The 19,344-nt window shown below is 41.4% G+C and overlaps 1 protein-coding gene and 1 long non-coding RNA gene across 8 annotated transcripts in view; both read left to right on the top strand.

Moving 5' to 3' along the window:
* Positions 1 to 10,261, top strand: part of LOC118358280 (LIM/homeobox protein LMX-1.2-like) — a 55,488-nt gene extending 45,227 nt beyond the window's left edge. For both annotated transcript variants that reach the window (XM_035735904.2, XM_035735903.2), the window contains exons 4-9: positions 1,749 to 1,981; positions 4,507 to 4,682; positions 5,447 to 5,524; positions 5,948 to 6,014; positions 7,548 to 7,709; positions 9,121 to 10,261. In XM_035735904.2, coding sequence (XP_035591797.1) covers positions 1,749 to 1,981; positions 4,507 to 4,682; positions 5,447 to 5,524; positions 5,948 to 6,014; positions 7,548 to 7,709; positions 9,121 to 9,272 — 868 coding nt within the window. In that variant the 3' untranslated portion in view covers positions 9,273 to 10,261. The remainder of the gene's footprint in view (positions 1 to 1,748; positions 1,982 to 4,506; positions 4,683 to 5,446; positions 5,525 to 5,947; positions 6,015 to 7,547; positions 7,710 to 9,120) is intronic.
* LOC127911681 (uncharacterized) lies at positions 1,998 to 4,494 on the top strand. Of its 6 annotated transcripts, none has more exons than XR_008078885.1 (4): positions 1,998 to 2,205; positions 2,282 to 2,547; positions 2,759 to 2,910; positions 2,949 to 4,494. It is a non-coding gene; the product is annotated as an uncharacterized LOC127911681 (long non-coding RNA). The 6 variants fall into 6 exon arrangements; XR_008078884.1 differs by having other exon boundaries at positions 1,998 to 2,357; positions 2,396 to 2,547; XR_008078882.1 differs by having other exon boundaries at positions 1,998 to 2,433; positions 2,472 to 2,547.
* Positions 10,262 to 19,344: the final 9,083 nt, after the last annotated feature.

Genomic DNA, 19,344 nt, shown 5'->3' with positions numbered 1-19,344 from the left:
GAAAAATATATCAACCCCTACAAAAAAAATGCCATTAATTATAATCCACATAATAATTCACATTTCCTGTTAATGCAGGATTATTTTCCTGCTGTAGCAAACTGGTTCAAATTAAGATCCTACATCTGTATGTATGTCCCACTATTATCGTTTGACACAGCTTGAATATTTAATGTGTAATTGCTTGCTGCCCATGTAATGCAGGGCTGCCTTGCAAAAGATACTTTGGTCTCAGTGGGACTCTGCCTAAACAAAGGTTAAATTAATATTAGGTTATGTTTAAGATTATATGAATTACATATTTAGTTGGATCACAGTAATTTCATCGTTAAGCATCATGCTGTAGGTCTGCAGGTTGCTTTCACAAGAAGTCAGCTTGTTTGCAAAATGTGCAAAAAAATATTTTTTAAGTGATTATCCTCTAGGTTTTTCCATAGTTTAATAATAATCTTCTTAATGTATTGTAATAATTGAAAGATTAAAGCATACGTGTGCCAATTCTGATATCTCTGTTGTTTTGCCATTATAGTGAGAAAACAGTCTGATTTGTAGTAAATGGCCGCTCAAAGATGGAGCTGATATGAGATGTAGAGACTAGAAACAGCAACCAAACATGTCTCTTGTTTCAACCATGTAAGCAGCTGCTCTACTGAACTGTGTCGCAGACACAAACTCCCTATCAGTTCTCAATCAGCACCTACAATAATATTAGCATGACAAAACCTTCCTTGGGGTTCTCTCCCCTCATATTTAAACATATTCATCACTATCGCTCATCCCTGTCCTGAAACAGCAGATGATGTCAATTGCTGCTCTCTCTCTCTCTCTTTCTATTCCCTCCCTCTCTCTCTCTCTTTCTATTCCCTCCCTCTCGCTCTCTCCCTTTCACAATGAAGTAGATGTTCACCACAAATAGATAGGCGGCTGCCAGCTGTCCTCCAGACCAACGAAAACAAAGAGCATGCTAATAAAACCAGCTTCACGGCTGGACAAGATCAACCACACTCTCTGCCTCCTTGCCCAGTTAATGATTCTCCTTCTGAACGACAGCAAATGAATTAAAACTCTCCCAGCCACCAATAAAATAATACAAAAAGTTTGACATCTTCCTGAAAATATATTATGGAAGATGGAGGTGTTAATGTAGCCGCACACCATAGAGGCTGGTTTAGGATGGCCAGATGAGATTTAAAACAGTGTGATGAGTAGGAGGAGATTAATCAGATATAGTGGGTGTAGAAAAGTATGACGACACAGTGGGCATGTTCCAGTTCCTAGTCGTTACTCAAAACAGACCATGCTGACAACCTGCAAAGAATCAGATGCTAATCTGACAGAGAAACAGTGATTATGATAAACATTATGATGATGATTATGATTTACTGTGCTGATTCTAATTGAGCATCATAACTGACTGAACCCAGTGTCGGTCAGCTGTCTGAGGCTAAGAGGCATTTAGGTGCCCATGACCCAGCTCTGTTGGAGTCGTGTGGGGATAGGGGGACACTAGTCACATACACACATGAACTCCATTCAAAGGGACCACTCACTGGTACTGGCTGCCCACAGGATCAGCCACAGCGGCCTGCCACTCTCAAACCCTGTTAATCAAAAGCCCATGATGACAGGTCAAGCTCAGGAGACTAAGTTGACCCCCCTTGATTCTGTGATCAGATTGTGTTATTAATGTAACGTATGTTTTTTATTCATCTGATTAGTAATGGTGCCTTTTCTCTCACCTTCCATAGATTGTTTGCCGCCAAGTGCAGTGGATGCCTGGAGAAGATCGCCCCCACAGAGTTTGTGATGCGTGCTCTGGAGTGTGTATACCACCTCAACTGCTTTTCCTGCTGTGTGTGTGACCGGCAGCTGAGGAAAGGGGACGAATTTGTCTTGAAGGAGGGCCAGCTGCTGTGTAAGAGTGACTATGAGAAGGAGAAGGACCTGCTCAGTTCTGTCAGCCCGGATGACTCCGACTCAGGTAAGACCAAATCCTATCGCAGTCAGTACAGTACAATACAGTACACGCAGAAATAGAAGAACACACACTCAGAAAAGTATGAAAACACAGAAAAGTATGAAAACGTAGTCTGGGTGAGACCCACAGTGGAAACAGGGAAGACAAAAAGGTATTGGGCTCAGAAGTGGAAACAGGGAAGACAAAAAGGTATTGGGCTCGGAAGTGGAAACAGGGAAGACAAAAAGGTATTGGGCTCGGAAGTGGAAACAGGGAAGACAAAAATGTATTGGGCTCGGAAGTGGAAACAGGGAAGACAAAAAGGTATTGGGCTCGGAAGTGGAAACAGGGAAGACAAAAAGGTATTGGGCTCGGAAGTGGAAACAGGGAAGACAAAAAGGTATTGGGCTCAGAAGTGGAAACAGGGAAGACAAAAAGGTATTGGGCTCGGAAGTGGAAACAGGGAAGACAAAAAGGTATTGGGCTCAGAAGTGGAAACAGGAAAGACAAAAAGGTATTGGGCTCGGAAGTGGAAACAGGGAAGACAAAAAGGTATTGGGCTCGGAAGTGGAAACAGGGAAGACAAAAAGGTATTGGGCTAGGAAGTGGAAACAGGGAAGACAAAAAGGTATTGGGCTAGGAAGTGGAAACAGGGAAGACAAAAAGGTATTGGGCTCGGAAGTGGAAACAGGGAAAACAAAAAGGTATTGGGCTCAGAAGTGGAAACAGGGAAGACAAAAAGGTATTGGGCTCGGAAGTGGAAACAGGGAAGACAAAAAATTGGTATTGGAAGACAAAAAGGTATTGGGCTCGGAAGTGGAAACAGGGAAGACAAAAAGGTATTGGGCTCGGAAGTGGAAACAGGGAAGACAAAAAGGTATTGGGCTCGGAAGTGGAAACAGGGAAGACAAAAAGGTATTGGGCTCGGAAGTGGAAACAGGGAAGACAAAAAGGTATTGGGCTCAGAAGTGGAAACAGGAAAGACAAAAAGGTATTGGGCTCGGAAGTGGAAACAGGGAAGACAAAAAGGTATTGGGCTCGGAAGTGGAAACAGGGAAGACAAAAAGGTATTGGGCTCGGAAGTGGAAACAGGGAAGACAAAAAGGTATTGGGCTAGGAAGTGGAAACAGGGAAGACAAAAAGGCACTGTATTAATGGCTTGTTGGGCCCTTGTGCCGGCGGCTCTTTTGCTGGAAATAATTAAATCGGTGTATCATGATGACTGACGGGAGGATTTAGGGCCTTTCGACAGAGGGCCGAGCGGAGCTCCTCTTATCTTCTCCTCTGTACCCCTCGCCTCCACACAATGAGGCATCTCGCCAAGCCTCACTGTTCAGACCCATCTGGCTCTCATTTAAACATGCACACAAAGGCAGAGAATTTGTCAAACACATCTGTCTGTGTCAACTTTTGTCAACTTAAAGGAATATTTATTTTACTTCCACGCTTCGTTTTGTCCTAGTGGAGCACATGGGCATTCTTCTGGAGTGTCTCCAAATTCAAGATTTTACATGAACAGAGGTTAACCTCGGCATATACAGAAAATAAAATATAGAAATCAACTGGTGAAATACAGTTTAGCATACTACACCACACTATTTACAGTAGAGAATCAGAACCAGATGACAGCCGACAGAACGAAACCATCATGCATGCATCTCCAAGCCATCACAGGAAGCCCACATCATTTGTTGCTTTAATTGAAAGTGCTGCTGTTTCTGAGAACACTGCTTTTCACTCACCCAGGCCTTGAATGTTGTAATGAGTGCATTAGGGATACATGATTTAACATTGGATTTGATCATTATCTTTGTAAACTCATGAAGTTTAGCATTTTAAGTACGAGTATCTTTATATTATGTACACTGACATTGCCTGTTAGATTAATGATCTAATGTCCATCACACTATGTGATGATAAAAGATGGCACATTATGTGTGCCAATAGACAGACACCAAGATCCCTTTATGGATACATGCAATTACAATAGACAATAACAAAACCCATCAGCTTGGTAAGAATGTCTTAGAACCTTTTCCAATTGTATTCTTTATGCATAGCATCTTTTTAGTATTTTTGTCTGTTGGGACCCAGTGTACATTTTACTATTATTTTCAGGTTCTGAAATCTATATTTGATATTTCCTCTGATATTTTGAGTTCATTTCCCATATGTGGTCATGCTGCCTTTCCATGTTGTGGTGGATCCGCTATGTAGGATTCTTACCAAAGATTTATTTGGTGTAAAACAGCCAAAGCTGAGTGTAATTAATTACCAATGACATAATGTCAAATCCAATGACAAATGTGCATATAACATTGTGCTTTTCTGGTAAGTCCTCTGAAAGTCTAATCGTGCACGTGGCCTATTCGTTTTGTAATAAATTCATAAGAAACTATTAAATCCACGTGTCTCCTTTCATTATGGATACACTTGTGGAGTCGGAATCTCTTGGAATTGGAAAGAACATCTATTTATCAGCAGACTTTCTGAGAAGGTGTCAGCTCAAACCCATACTGATATTGGTGAAAAATGGTATCTCCATGCAGAGAAAAGCGACGATGGGGATCTGGGTATCAAGCAGGAGAAAGGCACCGGAGGCCAGGGCAAGGGCGATGATGGGAAGGACCCCAGAAGGCCCAAGCGACCCCGCACCATTCTGAACACTCAGCAGAGACGAGCCTTCAAAGCCTCCTTCGAGGTGTCCTCCAAGCCCTGCAGAAAGGTGAGACCTTCTCCTCTCCTCCACATGACCTAGTCACTACCAAAGCAGCTCTATTTTCACCAGACAGACAGAGTTAATCCCACTGTCTGCCTACTGAACACTCAACGGAGGTGAAAACAAACACTTTGTTGAACCTCTAGCACGACGGTGGCTAGCTGCAGTTTGAGCACAAAAGTAGCTATGAGGAACAAGTGTATTTAGGCTACAGAGAATGACCTGAAATAATGACCTACATTGGGAAAACTACTGTAAATGTCTGCACTGCTACAGTATACACAGTATGAACTGAAAGCTGGCTTTTGTGAGAAGAGAAGCAACAAAATCAATCTTTTAAGCTTACTTTGAGTTGTTTTTGTAGTATACGGTAGATGCAAATCCAATACTAATACTTCATAATATCCCCATGGACAGACTGACATGTGGAGAATTGGAGGAATGCCATGAGGCCTACAGTAGTTTTACAAATAAAATTCTCAAATTTGAAAAATCTCCAGCACCTCGGAGCTGTGCTTTGAAGTGGCTAGCAACACTCTGGTCTGTGTTAACTGAGGTAGAGGGTAACGCAGCCCATCTGCCCTGCGCCAAATGACATTCTGAAAGAGAGGAACTGCATCCATAGTGGAGGCCCTAAAAGCATTCACTGCACCCGCTCCAAAGCCTTGAAGAGGCAGTAACCAATAGGTCCAAAAAGACTGCCACAATCTGTAGTTAGGTGTTTGTTTTCTTGTGGGATGTTGAAATGCATTTGTGTTGACTTGTTAAAGGTAAGGGAGACCCTAGCTGCTGAGACAGGCCTCAGTGTTCGTGTGGTGCAGGTGTGGTTTCAAAACCAGAGAGCCAAGGTGAGAGCACAACCACCAGAAAGGCACTGTTTGTGATAATTTTGTTATTTGTTACTAATCAAGAGACCAATGTAGTAATAGCAATGCAGTACACATAGATTGGCAGGAGTGTTCAAACATTACAGTATTGGAGCTAACAAGTCACCACAGATATCAACAATAAATGTAACTATTTCGTTGCATTCCATTTAACTCTGTGAAGTTAAAGTGCAATGCATTCAAATCTACCTCAGTCATACGTTGGATGTCTACATCCACCTCCTTTTTTGATATTATCTTAAAACGCCTTTGATAACAAAGTACAGTCAGATACGTGTTCCTATAGTTCACTCAGGGGTGAGCAACAAGAAGCATTGTTTTCAAATGAAAAACAGCACGTTAGTTTGGGGAGTTACTTAAAACTCTGTCTTTTTTTTTTTTTAGATGAAGAAGATGGCAAGGAGACAGCAACAGCAACAAGAACAACAGAATTCTCAAAGGCTTGGCCAAGGTACAGTATACAGTCTACAGTTTGGGCTGAAGAGAGCCAATAACCACTGCCCCAGAATCATTTTCAATAGCCTTTCGGTAGTTTAAAAACAGATGTTACTGCTTCCGTATTACCATGGCTTTAGACAATTATTTTGCATTTGACATGGTGTTAAAAATTGTGATCTCGGATTATCACATCACATAAATACAAATGCTGATTCAGCCAGCTAAACGTGGAGCATGGCACTTCAATGAGAAACACAGAGGCAGGATAATCACATACTGTATACCACAGCTCTGTGTGACCACTCCAAAAGATGGCATTAATTGAGGCAAGATGCCAACCCTTGGAGTAGAACGGACGTAATGGCTTCTGCTCGTGTGTGACCTCCCACGCATTAGCCCTAGTTTCCACTGGTGTGAGTGTGTGTGTCTGTGTGTGTGGGGGGGGCTAGCTAGCGTCTGTGGCTCCAGTCAGGCGTGGTACATAGGAGACCATGTCAGCTGTGTGTGTGGGTTGGGAGATTTACAAATGAAAACCTGTTAATCAGTCTTGTATATAAAATGACCCATCCTGTGTGAGAACTGTAGTCCCCATGCTGTAGCCAGGTCAAACACTCACGTTCCCGTTCAGAAACTCCACTCCTGCAATGATGTCATACAAACTGTTTGTCAGGGTTTGAGCCACACCAACAAGGGTTCAGAGGCAATCTTCTCAGAATTCAAGACAAATGCCTTGGCACTGTACCACACCGTGAGGAAGAATCACTAGTAAAATGTTCACAAATCATATTATACTTGGAATTTTAGATAAAATGGTAGTAATGATATGATTCCAGGCACAGACGAAAGCTTAATTGAAAAACACACATCCACTATGGATAACAGTGAGGAGGAAGAATCTACACAAAGTATACACAAGACAGAAGATACACGATTTATGAGATGTTGCACACAGTACATAACTATAGCTGTACAAGCTAAAGCAGCTACCTGAAAATCCCAAGGCTTACATTGACATTTTATTACTCAACAGCTCTAGAATATTTTGTCAAACTCTGTAGGGAAAGGCATACAGTATGCCCTGAAATGCTGTTGCCCAAAAGTGCATATTGTGAATAATGGATAGGATAGTATGTGAGGAGATATATGTATTTTAGATAACAAAATTTACTGAGTACAGTTAACTTAAACAAGAAAGCATTACAGCAGACATATGTGATGGAAACTTCTGGAACCCCAAATAAATGAATGACAGACATCTTTTCACAAGGGCTCACCACTGTAAAGGAAAGTGCAGGGTGGTGGGCTCCAGTCTCAAACCCACAAGGGCTGTGTGTGCGTCCCACTCACCGCTGAGTGAGTCAAGAGCTGCCTTCTTCAAGGGAATGCTGGGAGAATCTCCCTTGGCCACAGCAGAGCAGAGAGGGTTTCCATGGAGACAGTGCTCATGGTCTAGTTTCTGTATTAGATTTAGAGTTGATGATTCTCCTCCCAGGAACACAAGAGTCTTCATGTTAAGTCTTTCTCCACGTGATTGGCTGTGTTTCAGAGGTGATGTCCAATCGGATGGAGGGCATGATGAACTCCTTCACGCCACTGGCCCCGCCCCAGCAGCAACTGGTTGCTATGGATCAGAACGGCTACAGTACAGACCCCTTCCAGCAGGGCCTCACTCCCCCACAGATGCCCGGAGACCACATGAACCCATATGGTGAGCAGCCACCCCCCTACCCCCCTGCTCAACCTTACATGCTCCCCAGTGTGGGACATGTGTTCAGGCCACAGAGCCCTGGCTTAGGCTGCTCGCACAAAGTACAAGCAGACCCCTTCCACATGAGATGACACAAACATACTCACAGGCCACTGGTTTATTTTGAAGTTCATTTCAAAATCAATCCAACATGTTTTCTACTCCCCCTCCCCCTCCCGCCCCACAATCACTCAATACGTTCTCTCTGTCTGTGTATGGGGTTTAGTGGCATGCAATGCTATGCTATCTGACAGTTTGCATCGCGGACTATGTGAGGAGCTTTTAGATAATCCAAATGGCTTGCGGTAAATTATAATCAAAACAATGGTGAGAATGATGAGTGAAGTAATGTACCACGATGTGAAATAACCATTGTATGTGACAATCACAGGGATTTATATTTGTTTTCTTCATTTATCCTTTATTTAACTAGGTAAGTCAGTTAAGAACAAATTCTTATTTACAATGACGGCCTACCAAAAGGCAAAAGGCCTCCTGCGGGGACGGGGGTTGGGATTTAAAAAAAAATATATATATATATATATATATAGGACAAAAACACACATCATGACAAGAGAGACAACACTACGTAAAGAGAGACCTAAGATAACAATATAGCATGGCAGCAACACATGACAACACAGGGATGCAAACGCAAACAAAACACAAATGTTTAAATAAAACTTGATTCAGTTATTTTATTATTCCGTTTAATTTACATATACGGGTTGAAACTGGAAGAAGACAATTTTGAGCAGTGTCTCCAAACCCATAAAGATCGTTTACTAAACGTAATATCATTTCTGAATGCCTCCATTTTGTGTCTTGCAGTTGCAACACCCAAAGTCCCAGTCTCATCACACTTCTTCTGTTTTTATGGGATAAATAGAGGGAAGGATGATATTGCCAAAACATTAAAAGATATGTCTCTTCATCACTCTATCCCTGTCTTTTGTAACAGTGTCATTAAAATGTGTGCAATAAAGTTAACAATTCCCACAAGAAAAATAATAGGAAGAGAAATTATGAGATACGTAAACATTTGCTATTATTGAGCTCTTTTGGATAGATGCCTCTTGTAGACATGTTCCTCTCAGATCCATAGTAACTGTCCCAGAGAGGGACAATGCTTTCAGAGAGCTATTGTCAAAACACTTTTCAGAATGGTAATGGAATGTAATACCAATCATTCAAAGTGGGCATCAAGACTAACAATTATAACTTTGCAAGACAGTCATAAATATATCAGATTTATTATCAGTGCAATTGGAAGTTGCAGTTTGCTTTTATTCAATGCCCCGTGTATAGTATTTTCTTTGACTGTAAATTATTATATTGTTGCAACTATTTTTTCTCTTTCTCTCCTTTATAGGTAATGATTCAATTTTCCATGACATAGACAGCGACACATCTTTAACCAGCCTCAGTGACTGCTTCATGGCATCTTCAGAAATGAACATGCAAGCACGTGTGGGACCCATTGACCGACTCTATTCCATGCAGAACTCTTACTTTGCATCATGAAAGAATCACATACAGAAATTATATTATGTAATATAGCAGATCATCCACAAACTCTGCTTCTCGCCTTCCTCAACTGCCTCACATCAAGGAGTTTCCACACTGCTATGGACAAGACAGAAGCAACGACCTGTTCCAATGACTCCTGGATCATGTGCAGACAATGGACACAAATAGAGAAAAATAGTTTCTCAACAGTGGAGATTCCCTGGGAAAAAACAACCATTTTCTTTTTTTTTTCTAGAGATTATTGGTAACATATTTGTATATTACTGCCAGAAAAGTTGCACACCTTTCTTTGTCAACAAAAAGAAAATCAACCGATTTTAAAAATGCAAACCAAATACGACAGGCCCACCAGTTATCATAATGCATGACTTCATAGTTAATCGTATGGCCATAAAACTGAAAAACCCAGAAAAAAAAACTGTGAGTTGTTGAGATGTGTCCACTTTATAATGCATTCAGCATTAGCATTTTGATCACATTGATAGTTTTAGCCCTAAAGAGAAGACATTGTGTTCATAGTAAATAGACAGTGTGTTCACAAGAGACAATGTGGGTATGTGTGTGTGTATTTGAGTAAGAGTGTGTGAGAGATATAAACATTCAGAAAAATAAAGATGCATTGTGGTGTCCGTTTGGTGTAAATACTTTCCCAAGCAGATTGGTTGTGCATGTTAAAATGGAAAACATTCTATTTATTTAACTATAACATGCTCTTGAAGGTACTTATGAATCTGAAAAGCTTTATTTAAACAGGAGAACATTTTGTTATGTAATTAGTGAGTACATGATTATCACAATTCATTTGTATGCCATTTAATTATGAACCATAACCCTTTTTTCAGACTGGCTGTAAATGAGCAAAATTGTGCTATTTATTTCATACAGACTTGAGACCATGTCAAATGTCAATTTTCAATTGTTAAGAAATTGCTAAATTACCAAAGTCGATTGGTTCATTGAATAAACAATATTTCTTCTCCTGATGATAGCTTAATTCATGCTACACTGAAACACATTTGTACTAAAAAGACTGAACCTCATAATAGCAATTGCATCATTTTGTGACCCAGAAGGAATTGTAACATGTATTTTCATGGTACAGAAGTTGTTAAAGAGATGGAACACAAGGTTTGTAGTTTTTTGGATTAAACTGTGTGAATGGATGAAATTTACAACCATGTTCATTTATGATTTGAGAGAGAGAGAGAGAGAGAGAGAGAGAGAGAGAGAGAGAGAGAGAGAGAGAGAGAGAGAGAGAGAGAGAGAGAGAGAGAGAGAGAGAGAGAGAGAAAGGGAGAGATTAGTAGTTTGGGTCACAGAGAAAGAGAGCAGGATCATTTAACATGGCTTGAGTAGGCTCCAGACACCCACCCTTAATTGCTAATAACCCATCCGCAACCGCCCGACGATGTGTGATAAAGTGAAAATCTGAGGTCTGCACTCGATCCTTACCCGCAAATATAGAAAATGTGCTGTACAGTTCACTTTTTTTCTCTTGAACATTTATTGAACAAGGACGGTTTTCTTCAACATTTCCAAATTTATTTATTGAATATTTAGGATCTACATTAGCTTTTTCTGCCCAAGTTCCCAAAAGCATTTGGAGATTGGCATGTACTTGGCATGCATACAGTTAGGACCTAAAGCTTAAGCACTAATGCCAGATACAAATAATGAAAGAAAAACCTCTGTATAGCATATAGATATGAATTGCACCAGAATTATACATTCATGGATGTTTTTTTCCCCTTATCTTTATTCAACCTGCCCACCACGCACCCACCCTTCATCCACACAACATTTCATGATCCTAAACCAGCCCGCCCTACGGATATAACCGCAGGGAGTACGGGTTATGAGTCAACCCGTGTATCACTACCAGACACCCCCCCAGTACAGCCTGGAGGGGATGTAGCACGCAGCTAGGAAGGCAGTGGCTGCTTGAATGTAGTCTAGCTACCACCTGTGTGCTCCTTCATCTACCTGACAGCTCCTCAATGCGGTCAGACAAGCTGACACTTCCCCCAGATCCCAGCCTGGCCACCTGCCTGCTGCCTACAGTCTCTTCTAATCATGAGGGGTTATCTGAGCTCTAGTTAATCAATTCAAAATCAAATCAAAATGTATTGGTCGCGGACACAGTATAGATGATGTTATAGTGGGAGCAGCAAAATGCTTAGGTTACGAGCTCCTAACAATGCAGTAAAATGTCAAACAAGCACACAAATAATTTTTGTAAGTCGCTCTGGATAAGAGCGTCTGCTAAATGACTTAAATGTAAATGTAAAATGTAAATAAGCAATAAAAAAAAATAAAAAAAATAAATGTCGGAGCTAATTAAATTAACAACCCGAATATCACAAGCAATCTAAATGCAATCTATACGTATATACTGTACACCAGATTAATTTACATAAGATATACTAGGTAATGTACAGTACAGTAGAACAGAACATACGGTATTAGAATGAGGCATTACTAGAATACAGTGTTTAAGTTAACATTACAAAACCTCATGGCAAAATGTATAGAATTGCAAGAAATTAACTTCCAGACCAGAGTCCGGAATATAAATATTCAGTACCAGTCAGAATTTTGGACACACGTACTCATTCAAGGGTTTTTATTTATTATTTATTGTATACCACCACTACCTTGTCACAACACAACTGATTGGCTCAAACACATTAAGAAGGAAAGGAATTCCACAAATGAAGGCACATCTGTTAATTGAAATGCGTTCCAGGTGACTACCTCATGAAGATGGTTGAGAGAATGCTAAGAGTGTGTAAAGCTGTCATCAAGGCAAAGAGTGGATACTTGGAAGAATCTCAAATATAAAACATGTTTTGATTTGTTTAACACTTTTTGGTTACAACATGATTCCATGTGTGATATTTCATAGTTGTGATGTCTTCACTATTATTCTACAATGTAGAAAATAGTACAAATAAAGAAAATGAGTAGGTGTGTCCAAACTGGTACTGTATATGTATATGAATGGTGTGTATAGACAGTATGGATAGTACGTGAATAGAAAAGGTGTGTACAGCAGTAGTTATATAGGATTAGGCATGACTAAAATACAGTATATACTGTACACTGAGTATACAAAACATTAAGAGCACCTGCTCTTTCCATGACAGGTGAATCCAGGTGAAAGCAATGATTCCTTATTAATGTCAACTGTTAAATCCACTGCAATCGGTGTAGATGAAGCAGAGGAGAAAGGTTGAAAAGCCTTAAGCCTTGAGACAATTGAGACATGAATTGTGTATGTGTGCCATTCAGAAGGTGAATGGGCAAGACAAAATATTTAAATGTCTTTGGACAGGGTATGGGAGTAGGTGCCAGGCGCACTGGTTTGAGTGTGTCAAGAACTGCAAAGTTGCTGGGTTTTTCTCAATCAACAGTTTCCCTTGTGTATCAAGAATGTTCTACCACCCAAAGGACATCCAGCCAACTTGACACAACTGTGGGAAGCATTGGAGTCAAAATGGGCCAGCTTCCCTGTAGAATGCTTTCGCCACCTTGTAGAGTTCATGTCCCAACGAATTGAGGCTGTTCTGAGGGCAAAAAGGGGTTTAACTAAAAATTGGAAAGCTGTTCCTAATATTTTGTGCACTCACTGTACATATAAAGTGTCTTGAAAGGATTAACTCTGCAATGTTGGGTTGTATTGGAGAGAGTCTCAGTCTTAAATCATTTTCCACACACAGTCTATGCCTGTATTTACTTTCATTCAAGTGAGGGCTGAGAATCCACTGTCACATAGCTACGTGGTTCCAAAGGGCATGAGTGTCTTAACAGGAGGATTTGCCAAGGCAGGATACTCTGAGCACAGCCCAATACAGAAATCTTGGCAGTGGCTTCTGATTAAATTAAATTTTAACGGAACCACTTGCAATTTCGATGAGGCTCTCTTGTTCAGATATCGGTAAGTGGACTGGAGCCAGGGCGTGAACGGGATAACAAATCAAGTTGTTTGTGTCATCCGTTTAAAGTGCACCCAACTCACCCAGGGCAAAACAGTATGTACACATTATTAAAGTGATCAGTGATCAATGACTCTATGTATACATAGGGCAGCAGTCTCTAAGCTGCATGGTAGAGTACCGGGTGGTAGTCGGCTAGTAACAGTGTCTGAGGTTTAGGGCAGGGTACTGGGCAGAGGCCGGCTAGTGATGACTGTTTAACAGTCTGATGGCCTGGAGATGGAAGCTGTTTATCAGTCTCTCAGTCCCCAGCTTTGATGCACCTGTACTGTCTCTACCTTCTAGATCAGTGGTTCTGTATAGTTTTTTTTGGCCTTTTCCCCCAGCATTGTCCGAGCCATATCCACAGCAGGAGGAAGAATTAAGTCCTCCAATATAGTATGGGGCTTGCCTGTCCTCGCCACTCGGTAGCTAGCCCCTTCTTATTAATGGTATCTGTTGCTTTTAAACGTGTTTACTCAAAAGTTGTCTTAATTATCGCTCAAGAGACTCCTGTGGCTTATTTTTCAAATTGGAATTGTTTCTAAATGTCTGCGCAAGAGTAAAGGTTTCATTTAGTTGTGAGATAGTACTTTGCAAATACAGTTGAAGTCGGAAGTTTATATACACTTAGGTTGGAGTCATTAAAACAAATTTTCAACCTCTCCACAAATGTATTGTTAACAAACTATAGTTTTGGCAAGTCAGTTAGGACATCTACTTTGTGCATGACACAAGTAGTTTTTCCAACAATTGTTTACAGATGGATTATTTCACTTATAATTGTCACGGGATACTAGGAGTGGTGGATTGGAATCAGGCGCAGAGAGCAGGGTTCAGTATATCATGAATTTATTCTCCGGCAAACAAACTTTCACGCCAACACACAGGGTGCATAGAACAGACCAGCCCAAACACAGGACAAAACAGTCCGGAGAATACACACATGAAAACCACAATCCAACAGAGTAACAGAAACAATCCCGCACAAAACAAGGGCGGGACAACCTACTATATATAGGGAAGCTAATTAAACTAAAATACACACAGGTGAAACTAATAAGACAAAACCAACAGACAAACGAAAAAGGGATCGGTAGCGGCTAGGAGGACGGTGACGACAACCGCTGATCACCGCCCGAACAGGCAGGGGATCCAACTTCGGTGGAAGTCGTGACAATAATTCACTGTATCACAATTCCAGTGGGTCAGAAGATTACATACACTAAGTAGACTGTGCCTTTAAACAGCTTGGAAAATTCCAGAAAATTATGTCATAGGTTTAGAAGCTTCTAATAGGCTAATTGACATCATTTGAGTCAATTGGAGGTGTACCTGTGCATGTATTTCAAGGCCAACCTTCAAACAGTGTCTCTTTGCTTGACATCATGGGAAAATCTAAATAAATCAGCCAAGACCTCTGAAAATAAATTGTAGACCTCCACATGTCGGGTTCATCCTTGGGAGCAATTTCCAAACGCCTGAAGGTACCATGTTCATCTGTACAAACAGTAGCACGCAAGTATAAACACCATGGGACCACGCACCTGTCATATCGCTCAGGAATTAGACGTGTTATGTCTCCTAGAGATTAATGTACTTTGGTGAGAAAAGTGCAAATCAATCCCAGAACCACAGCAAAGGACCTTGTGAAGATGCTGGAGGAACACGAACAAAAGTATTTATATCCACAGTAAAACGAGTCCTATATCGACAACCTGAAAGGCCGCTCAGCAAGGTAAAAGACACTGTTCCAAACCGGCCATAAAATAGCCAGACTACGGTTTGCAACTGCACATGGGGACAAAGATTGTAGTTTTTGGAGAAAAGTCCTCTTGTCTGATGAAACAAATATAGAATGGTTTGGCCATAATGACCATAGTTATGGAAAAAGGGGGAGGCTTGCAAGCCGAAGAACACCTTCCCAACCATGAAGCACGGGGTGAGAGCATCATGTTATGGGGGTGCTTTGCTGCAAGAGGGACTGGTGCACATCACAAAATAGATGGCATCATGAGGGAGGAAAATTATTTGGATATATTGAAGCAACATCTCAAGACATCAGTCAGGAAGTTAAAGCTTGGTCACAAATGGGTCTTCGAAATGGACAATGACCCCAAGCATACTTCCAAAGTTTTGGCAAAATGGATTAAAAATTAAGGACAACAATGTCAAGGTATTACAGTGGCCATCACAAAGCCCTTACCTCAACCCCATTGAACATTTGTGGGCAGAACTGAAAAAGTGTGTGAGAGCAAAGAGGCCTACAAACCTGACTCAGTTTCACCAGCTCTGTCAGGAGGAATGGGCCAAACTTATTGTGGGAAGCTTGTGGAAGGCTACCCGAAATGTTTGACGCAAGTTAAACAATTTAAAGGCAATGCTACCAAATACTAATTGAGTGTATGTAAACGTCTGACCCACTGGGAATGTGATGAAAGAAATAAAAACATTTCAAAATAAAGTAGTGATCCTAACTGACCTAAAACAGGGATTCTTTACTAGGATTAAATGTCAGGAATTATGAAAAACTGAGTTGAAATGTATTTGGCTAAAGTGTAAGTAAACTTCCGACTTCCACTCTATAACACACTCTGGCTGAGGATAGGCACTACTCCCAATATAAGTGAACACCAAAATAATGTAGTTCTCATCATATTTGCGCCTCTTCGACGGTTCAACATCCCTGTCTGTTGTCCGGTGCCTTCCCGGGGAAGGGCGCAGTAGCTCTTCGGCTGCATCAAATTCACAACTGTCAGTGTCCATGCTAGCTGGGCTAACAACAAATGTAGAATTCCTGATGCTAGCATTGTATGTGCTCGTGGAAGCAGAACAACTTGTGTCAACGACAGGTGCAGGTGTAGTACTACTGGTAGTAGCAGTACCACCAGTAGAGCTGGTACGTGGCTCTATAGACGCGTTCCTTACTTTTTTAAAACCATTTATCAATTTTCGGGCAAACGGGATAGGCAGCAGCTACGTTTGGCTACATACGGACCGTTAGTGGAATATCCGCAAAAGGGTAACGGTTAATGTTATTAGATGTTAATTATTTGACTAGGCTACCTGTATTTGACAGACGCGTACCCCAGTTTGAGCATACATGTTCTAGATGATAATGGGGTGAACTGGAGAGACTTACGGTTGCGTGTGGTGCAGTTGCTGTACCGGCGATGATACAGCCCGATAGAATGCTCTCCATGCAGAAAGTATGTGAGGGTCTTAGGGGCCAAGACATATTTCTTTAGCCTCCTGAGGTTCAATAGGTGCTGTTGCGCCTTATTCACCATGCTGTCCGTGTGAAGGGACCATTTCAGGTCCTCAGTGATGTACACTCTGAGGAACGTGAAGGTTTTGACCCTCTCCAATGCGGCCCTGTCTATGTGGATGGGGGCATGCTCTCTTTGCTGTCTCTTGTAGTCCATGATCAGCTCCTTTGTTTTGTTGACGTTGAGGAAGAGATTATTTTCCTGGCACCGCTCCGACAGGGCTCTTACCTCCCTGTAGTCTGTCTTGTCATTTTTTTGTAAGCAGGTCTACCACTGTTGTGTTATCAGCAAACTTGATGAATGAGTAGGAGATGTGCGTGTCCATGCAGTCATGGGTGAACATGGAGTACAGGAGGGGGCTGATCACACAACCCTGTGGGGCCCCCGTATTGAGGATCCGCGTGGTGGAGGTGTTGTTGCCTACGTTCACCACCTGGGGTCGGCCCATCAGGAAGTCTAAGACCCAGTTGCACAGGAAGGGGTTCAGACCCAGGTCCCTGACCTTAGTGAGCTTAGATGGCACTTTGGTGTTGAAGGCTGAGCTGTAGTCGATGAACAGCATTTTTACATAGGTAATAACATACTCTATGCACTTCCCAATGAAGCCATTCACAGAGTCAGTGTGAACATTGATACCATTTCCTGAGGTGACCTAAAACATTTCCCAGCCTGTGTGATCAAAACAGTCTTGAAGCATAAATTCCAATTGGTCAAACCAAAGTTCAACAGTCCTTACCACGGGTGCTTCCTGCGTAAGTTTCAGCCTATGAGTTGTTAATCATGAGACATACCCTCCACCTCTGTTTTTTCTGGAGAATCTTTTCTTCCTGTCTGTGCAACGGACTGGGACAATATACTGTATCCGGAAAGAGCCATGATTCCTTAAAACAGAGTATGTTACAGTCCCTGATGTCTCTCTGAAAGGAGATTCTCACCCTGAGTTTGTCTACTTTATGGTACAGGGACAAACAAAGGATCCAGGTTTGGGAAGTCAAATTAATGGTCAAATTTCTGGTGATTGACTGCCGATCTAATGTCCAAAAGTAATTTTTGGACTGTCGGTAATAATACTAGACATTTTCTGAGCAAATAGTGTTAGAAATAACACACTCTCCCCAAAAATATGACAAAGTTGGCTAGGAGCTAAAAACAGTGTGACCGTGTATGTCGGGGACATCTTGTTATCTTATCATCCTTTATGTGGTGATACTTCTGGCCCTCCAAATGTACAGTCCTCCCCGTCCTCCCATACCATGGCCTACACTCTTATAAAAAAAAGGCGTCAACCTGGCTTCTTCAACTGCCCCCAAAGGATAACCCTTTGAAGAACCCTTCTTGGTTCCAGGTAGAACTATTTTGGGTTCCATGTAGAGCCCACTGAGGAAAGGGTTCTACATGGAACCCAATAGGGTTCTACCTGGAACCAAAAAGGGTTCTCCTATAGAGACAGCCGAAGAATCCTTTTACAACCATTTGTTTCTAAAAGTATATTATGGCTGCAGGTTGACATTCTGCAAACAATGAATCACATACAGTATTCAGACCCCTTGACCTTTTCCACATTTTGTTATGTTACAGCCTTATTCTAAAATGGATTAAATTAATTGTTTTCTTCATCATTCTACACACAATACCCCATAATGACAAAGCAAAAACAGGTTTTTAGATATTATATCAAATGTATTAAAAATAAAAAACAGAAACACCGTATTTACATAAGTATTCAGACCCTTTGCTATGAGACTCGAAATTGAGTTCAGGTGCATCCTTTTTCCATTGATCATCCTTGAGATGTTTCTACAACTTGATTGGAGACATAAGCCACTCCTCAGTAAAAGGCACATGACAGCCCGCTTGGAGTTTGCCCAAAGGCACCTAAAGAGTCTCAGACCATGAGAAACAAGATTCTCTAGTCTGATGAAACCAATATTGAACTCTTTGGCCTGAATGCCAAGCGTCACGTCTGGAGGAAATCTGGCACCATCCCTACGGTTAAGCATGGTGATAGGAGCATCATGCTGTGGGGATGTTTTTCAGCGGCAGGAACTGGGAGACTAGACAGGATCAAGGGAAAGATGAACGGGGCAAAGTACAGAGAGATGCTTGATGAAAACCTGCTCCAAAGCGCTTAGGACCTCAGACTGGGGTGATGGTTCACCTTCCAACAAACAGGACAACAACCCTAAGCACACAGCCAATATAACAGAGGAGTTGCTTCAGGACAAGTCTCTGAATGTCCTTGAGTGGCCCAGCCAGAGCCTGGACTTGAACCTGATCAAACATCTCTGGAGAGACCTGAAACTAGCTGTGCAGCTACTCTCCCCATACAACCTGACAGTGCTTGTGAAAATCTGCAGAAAAGAATGGGAAAAACTCTCCAAATAAAGGTGTGCCAGGCTTGTAAAGTCATACCAAAGAAGAATCAAGGCTGTAATCGCTGTCAAAGGTGCTTCAACAAAGTACTGAGTAAAGGTTCTGAATTCTTATGTAAATGTGATATTTCATGTTTTTACTTTGTCATTATGGGATATTGTGTGTAGATTTATGAGGAAAAAATCTAGTAAATGTATTTTAGAGTAAGGCTGTAACATAACAAAATGTGGAAAAAGTCAAGGGGTCTGAATAATTTCTGAATGCACTGTACAGTATGTGTATGTATGTTCATTAATCTTTTAGCTGCTGTAATCAGGATTTTAACTTGGATTGTTTTGTATCATCATTGGGTAGTAGCTGCCCTTTCATTTTTTGCTGTGTGTTATCGTGTGTGCTTCATGCACAACATACATGAGAGAGGGAGTGAGTGAGTTTCTGCACAGGTAATAA

The sequence above is a fragment of the Oncorhynchus keta genome, chromosome 25 (genome assembly GCF_023373465.1).
Source record: "Oncorhynchus keta strain PuntledgeMale-10-30-2019 chromosome 25, Oket_V2, whole genome shotgun sequence".
Lineage (NCBI taxonomy): Eukaryota > Metazoa > Chordata > Actinopteri > Salmoniformes > Salmonidae > Oncorhynchus > Oncorhynchus keta.
The sequence above is the reverse complement of the archived record's forward strand: the minus strand, read 5'-3'. Positions and strand labels throughout refer to the sequence as shown.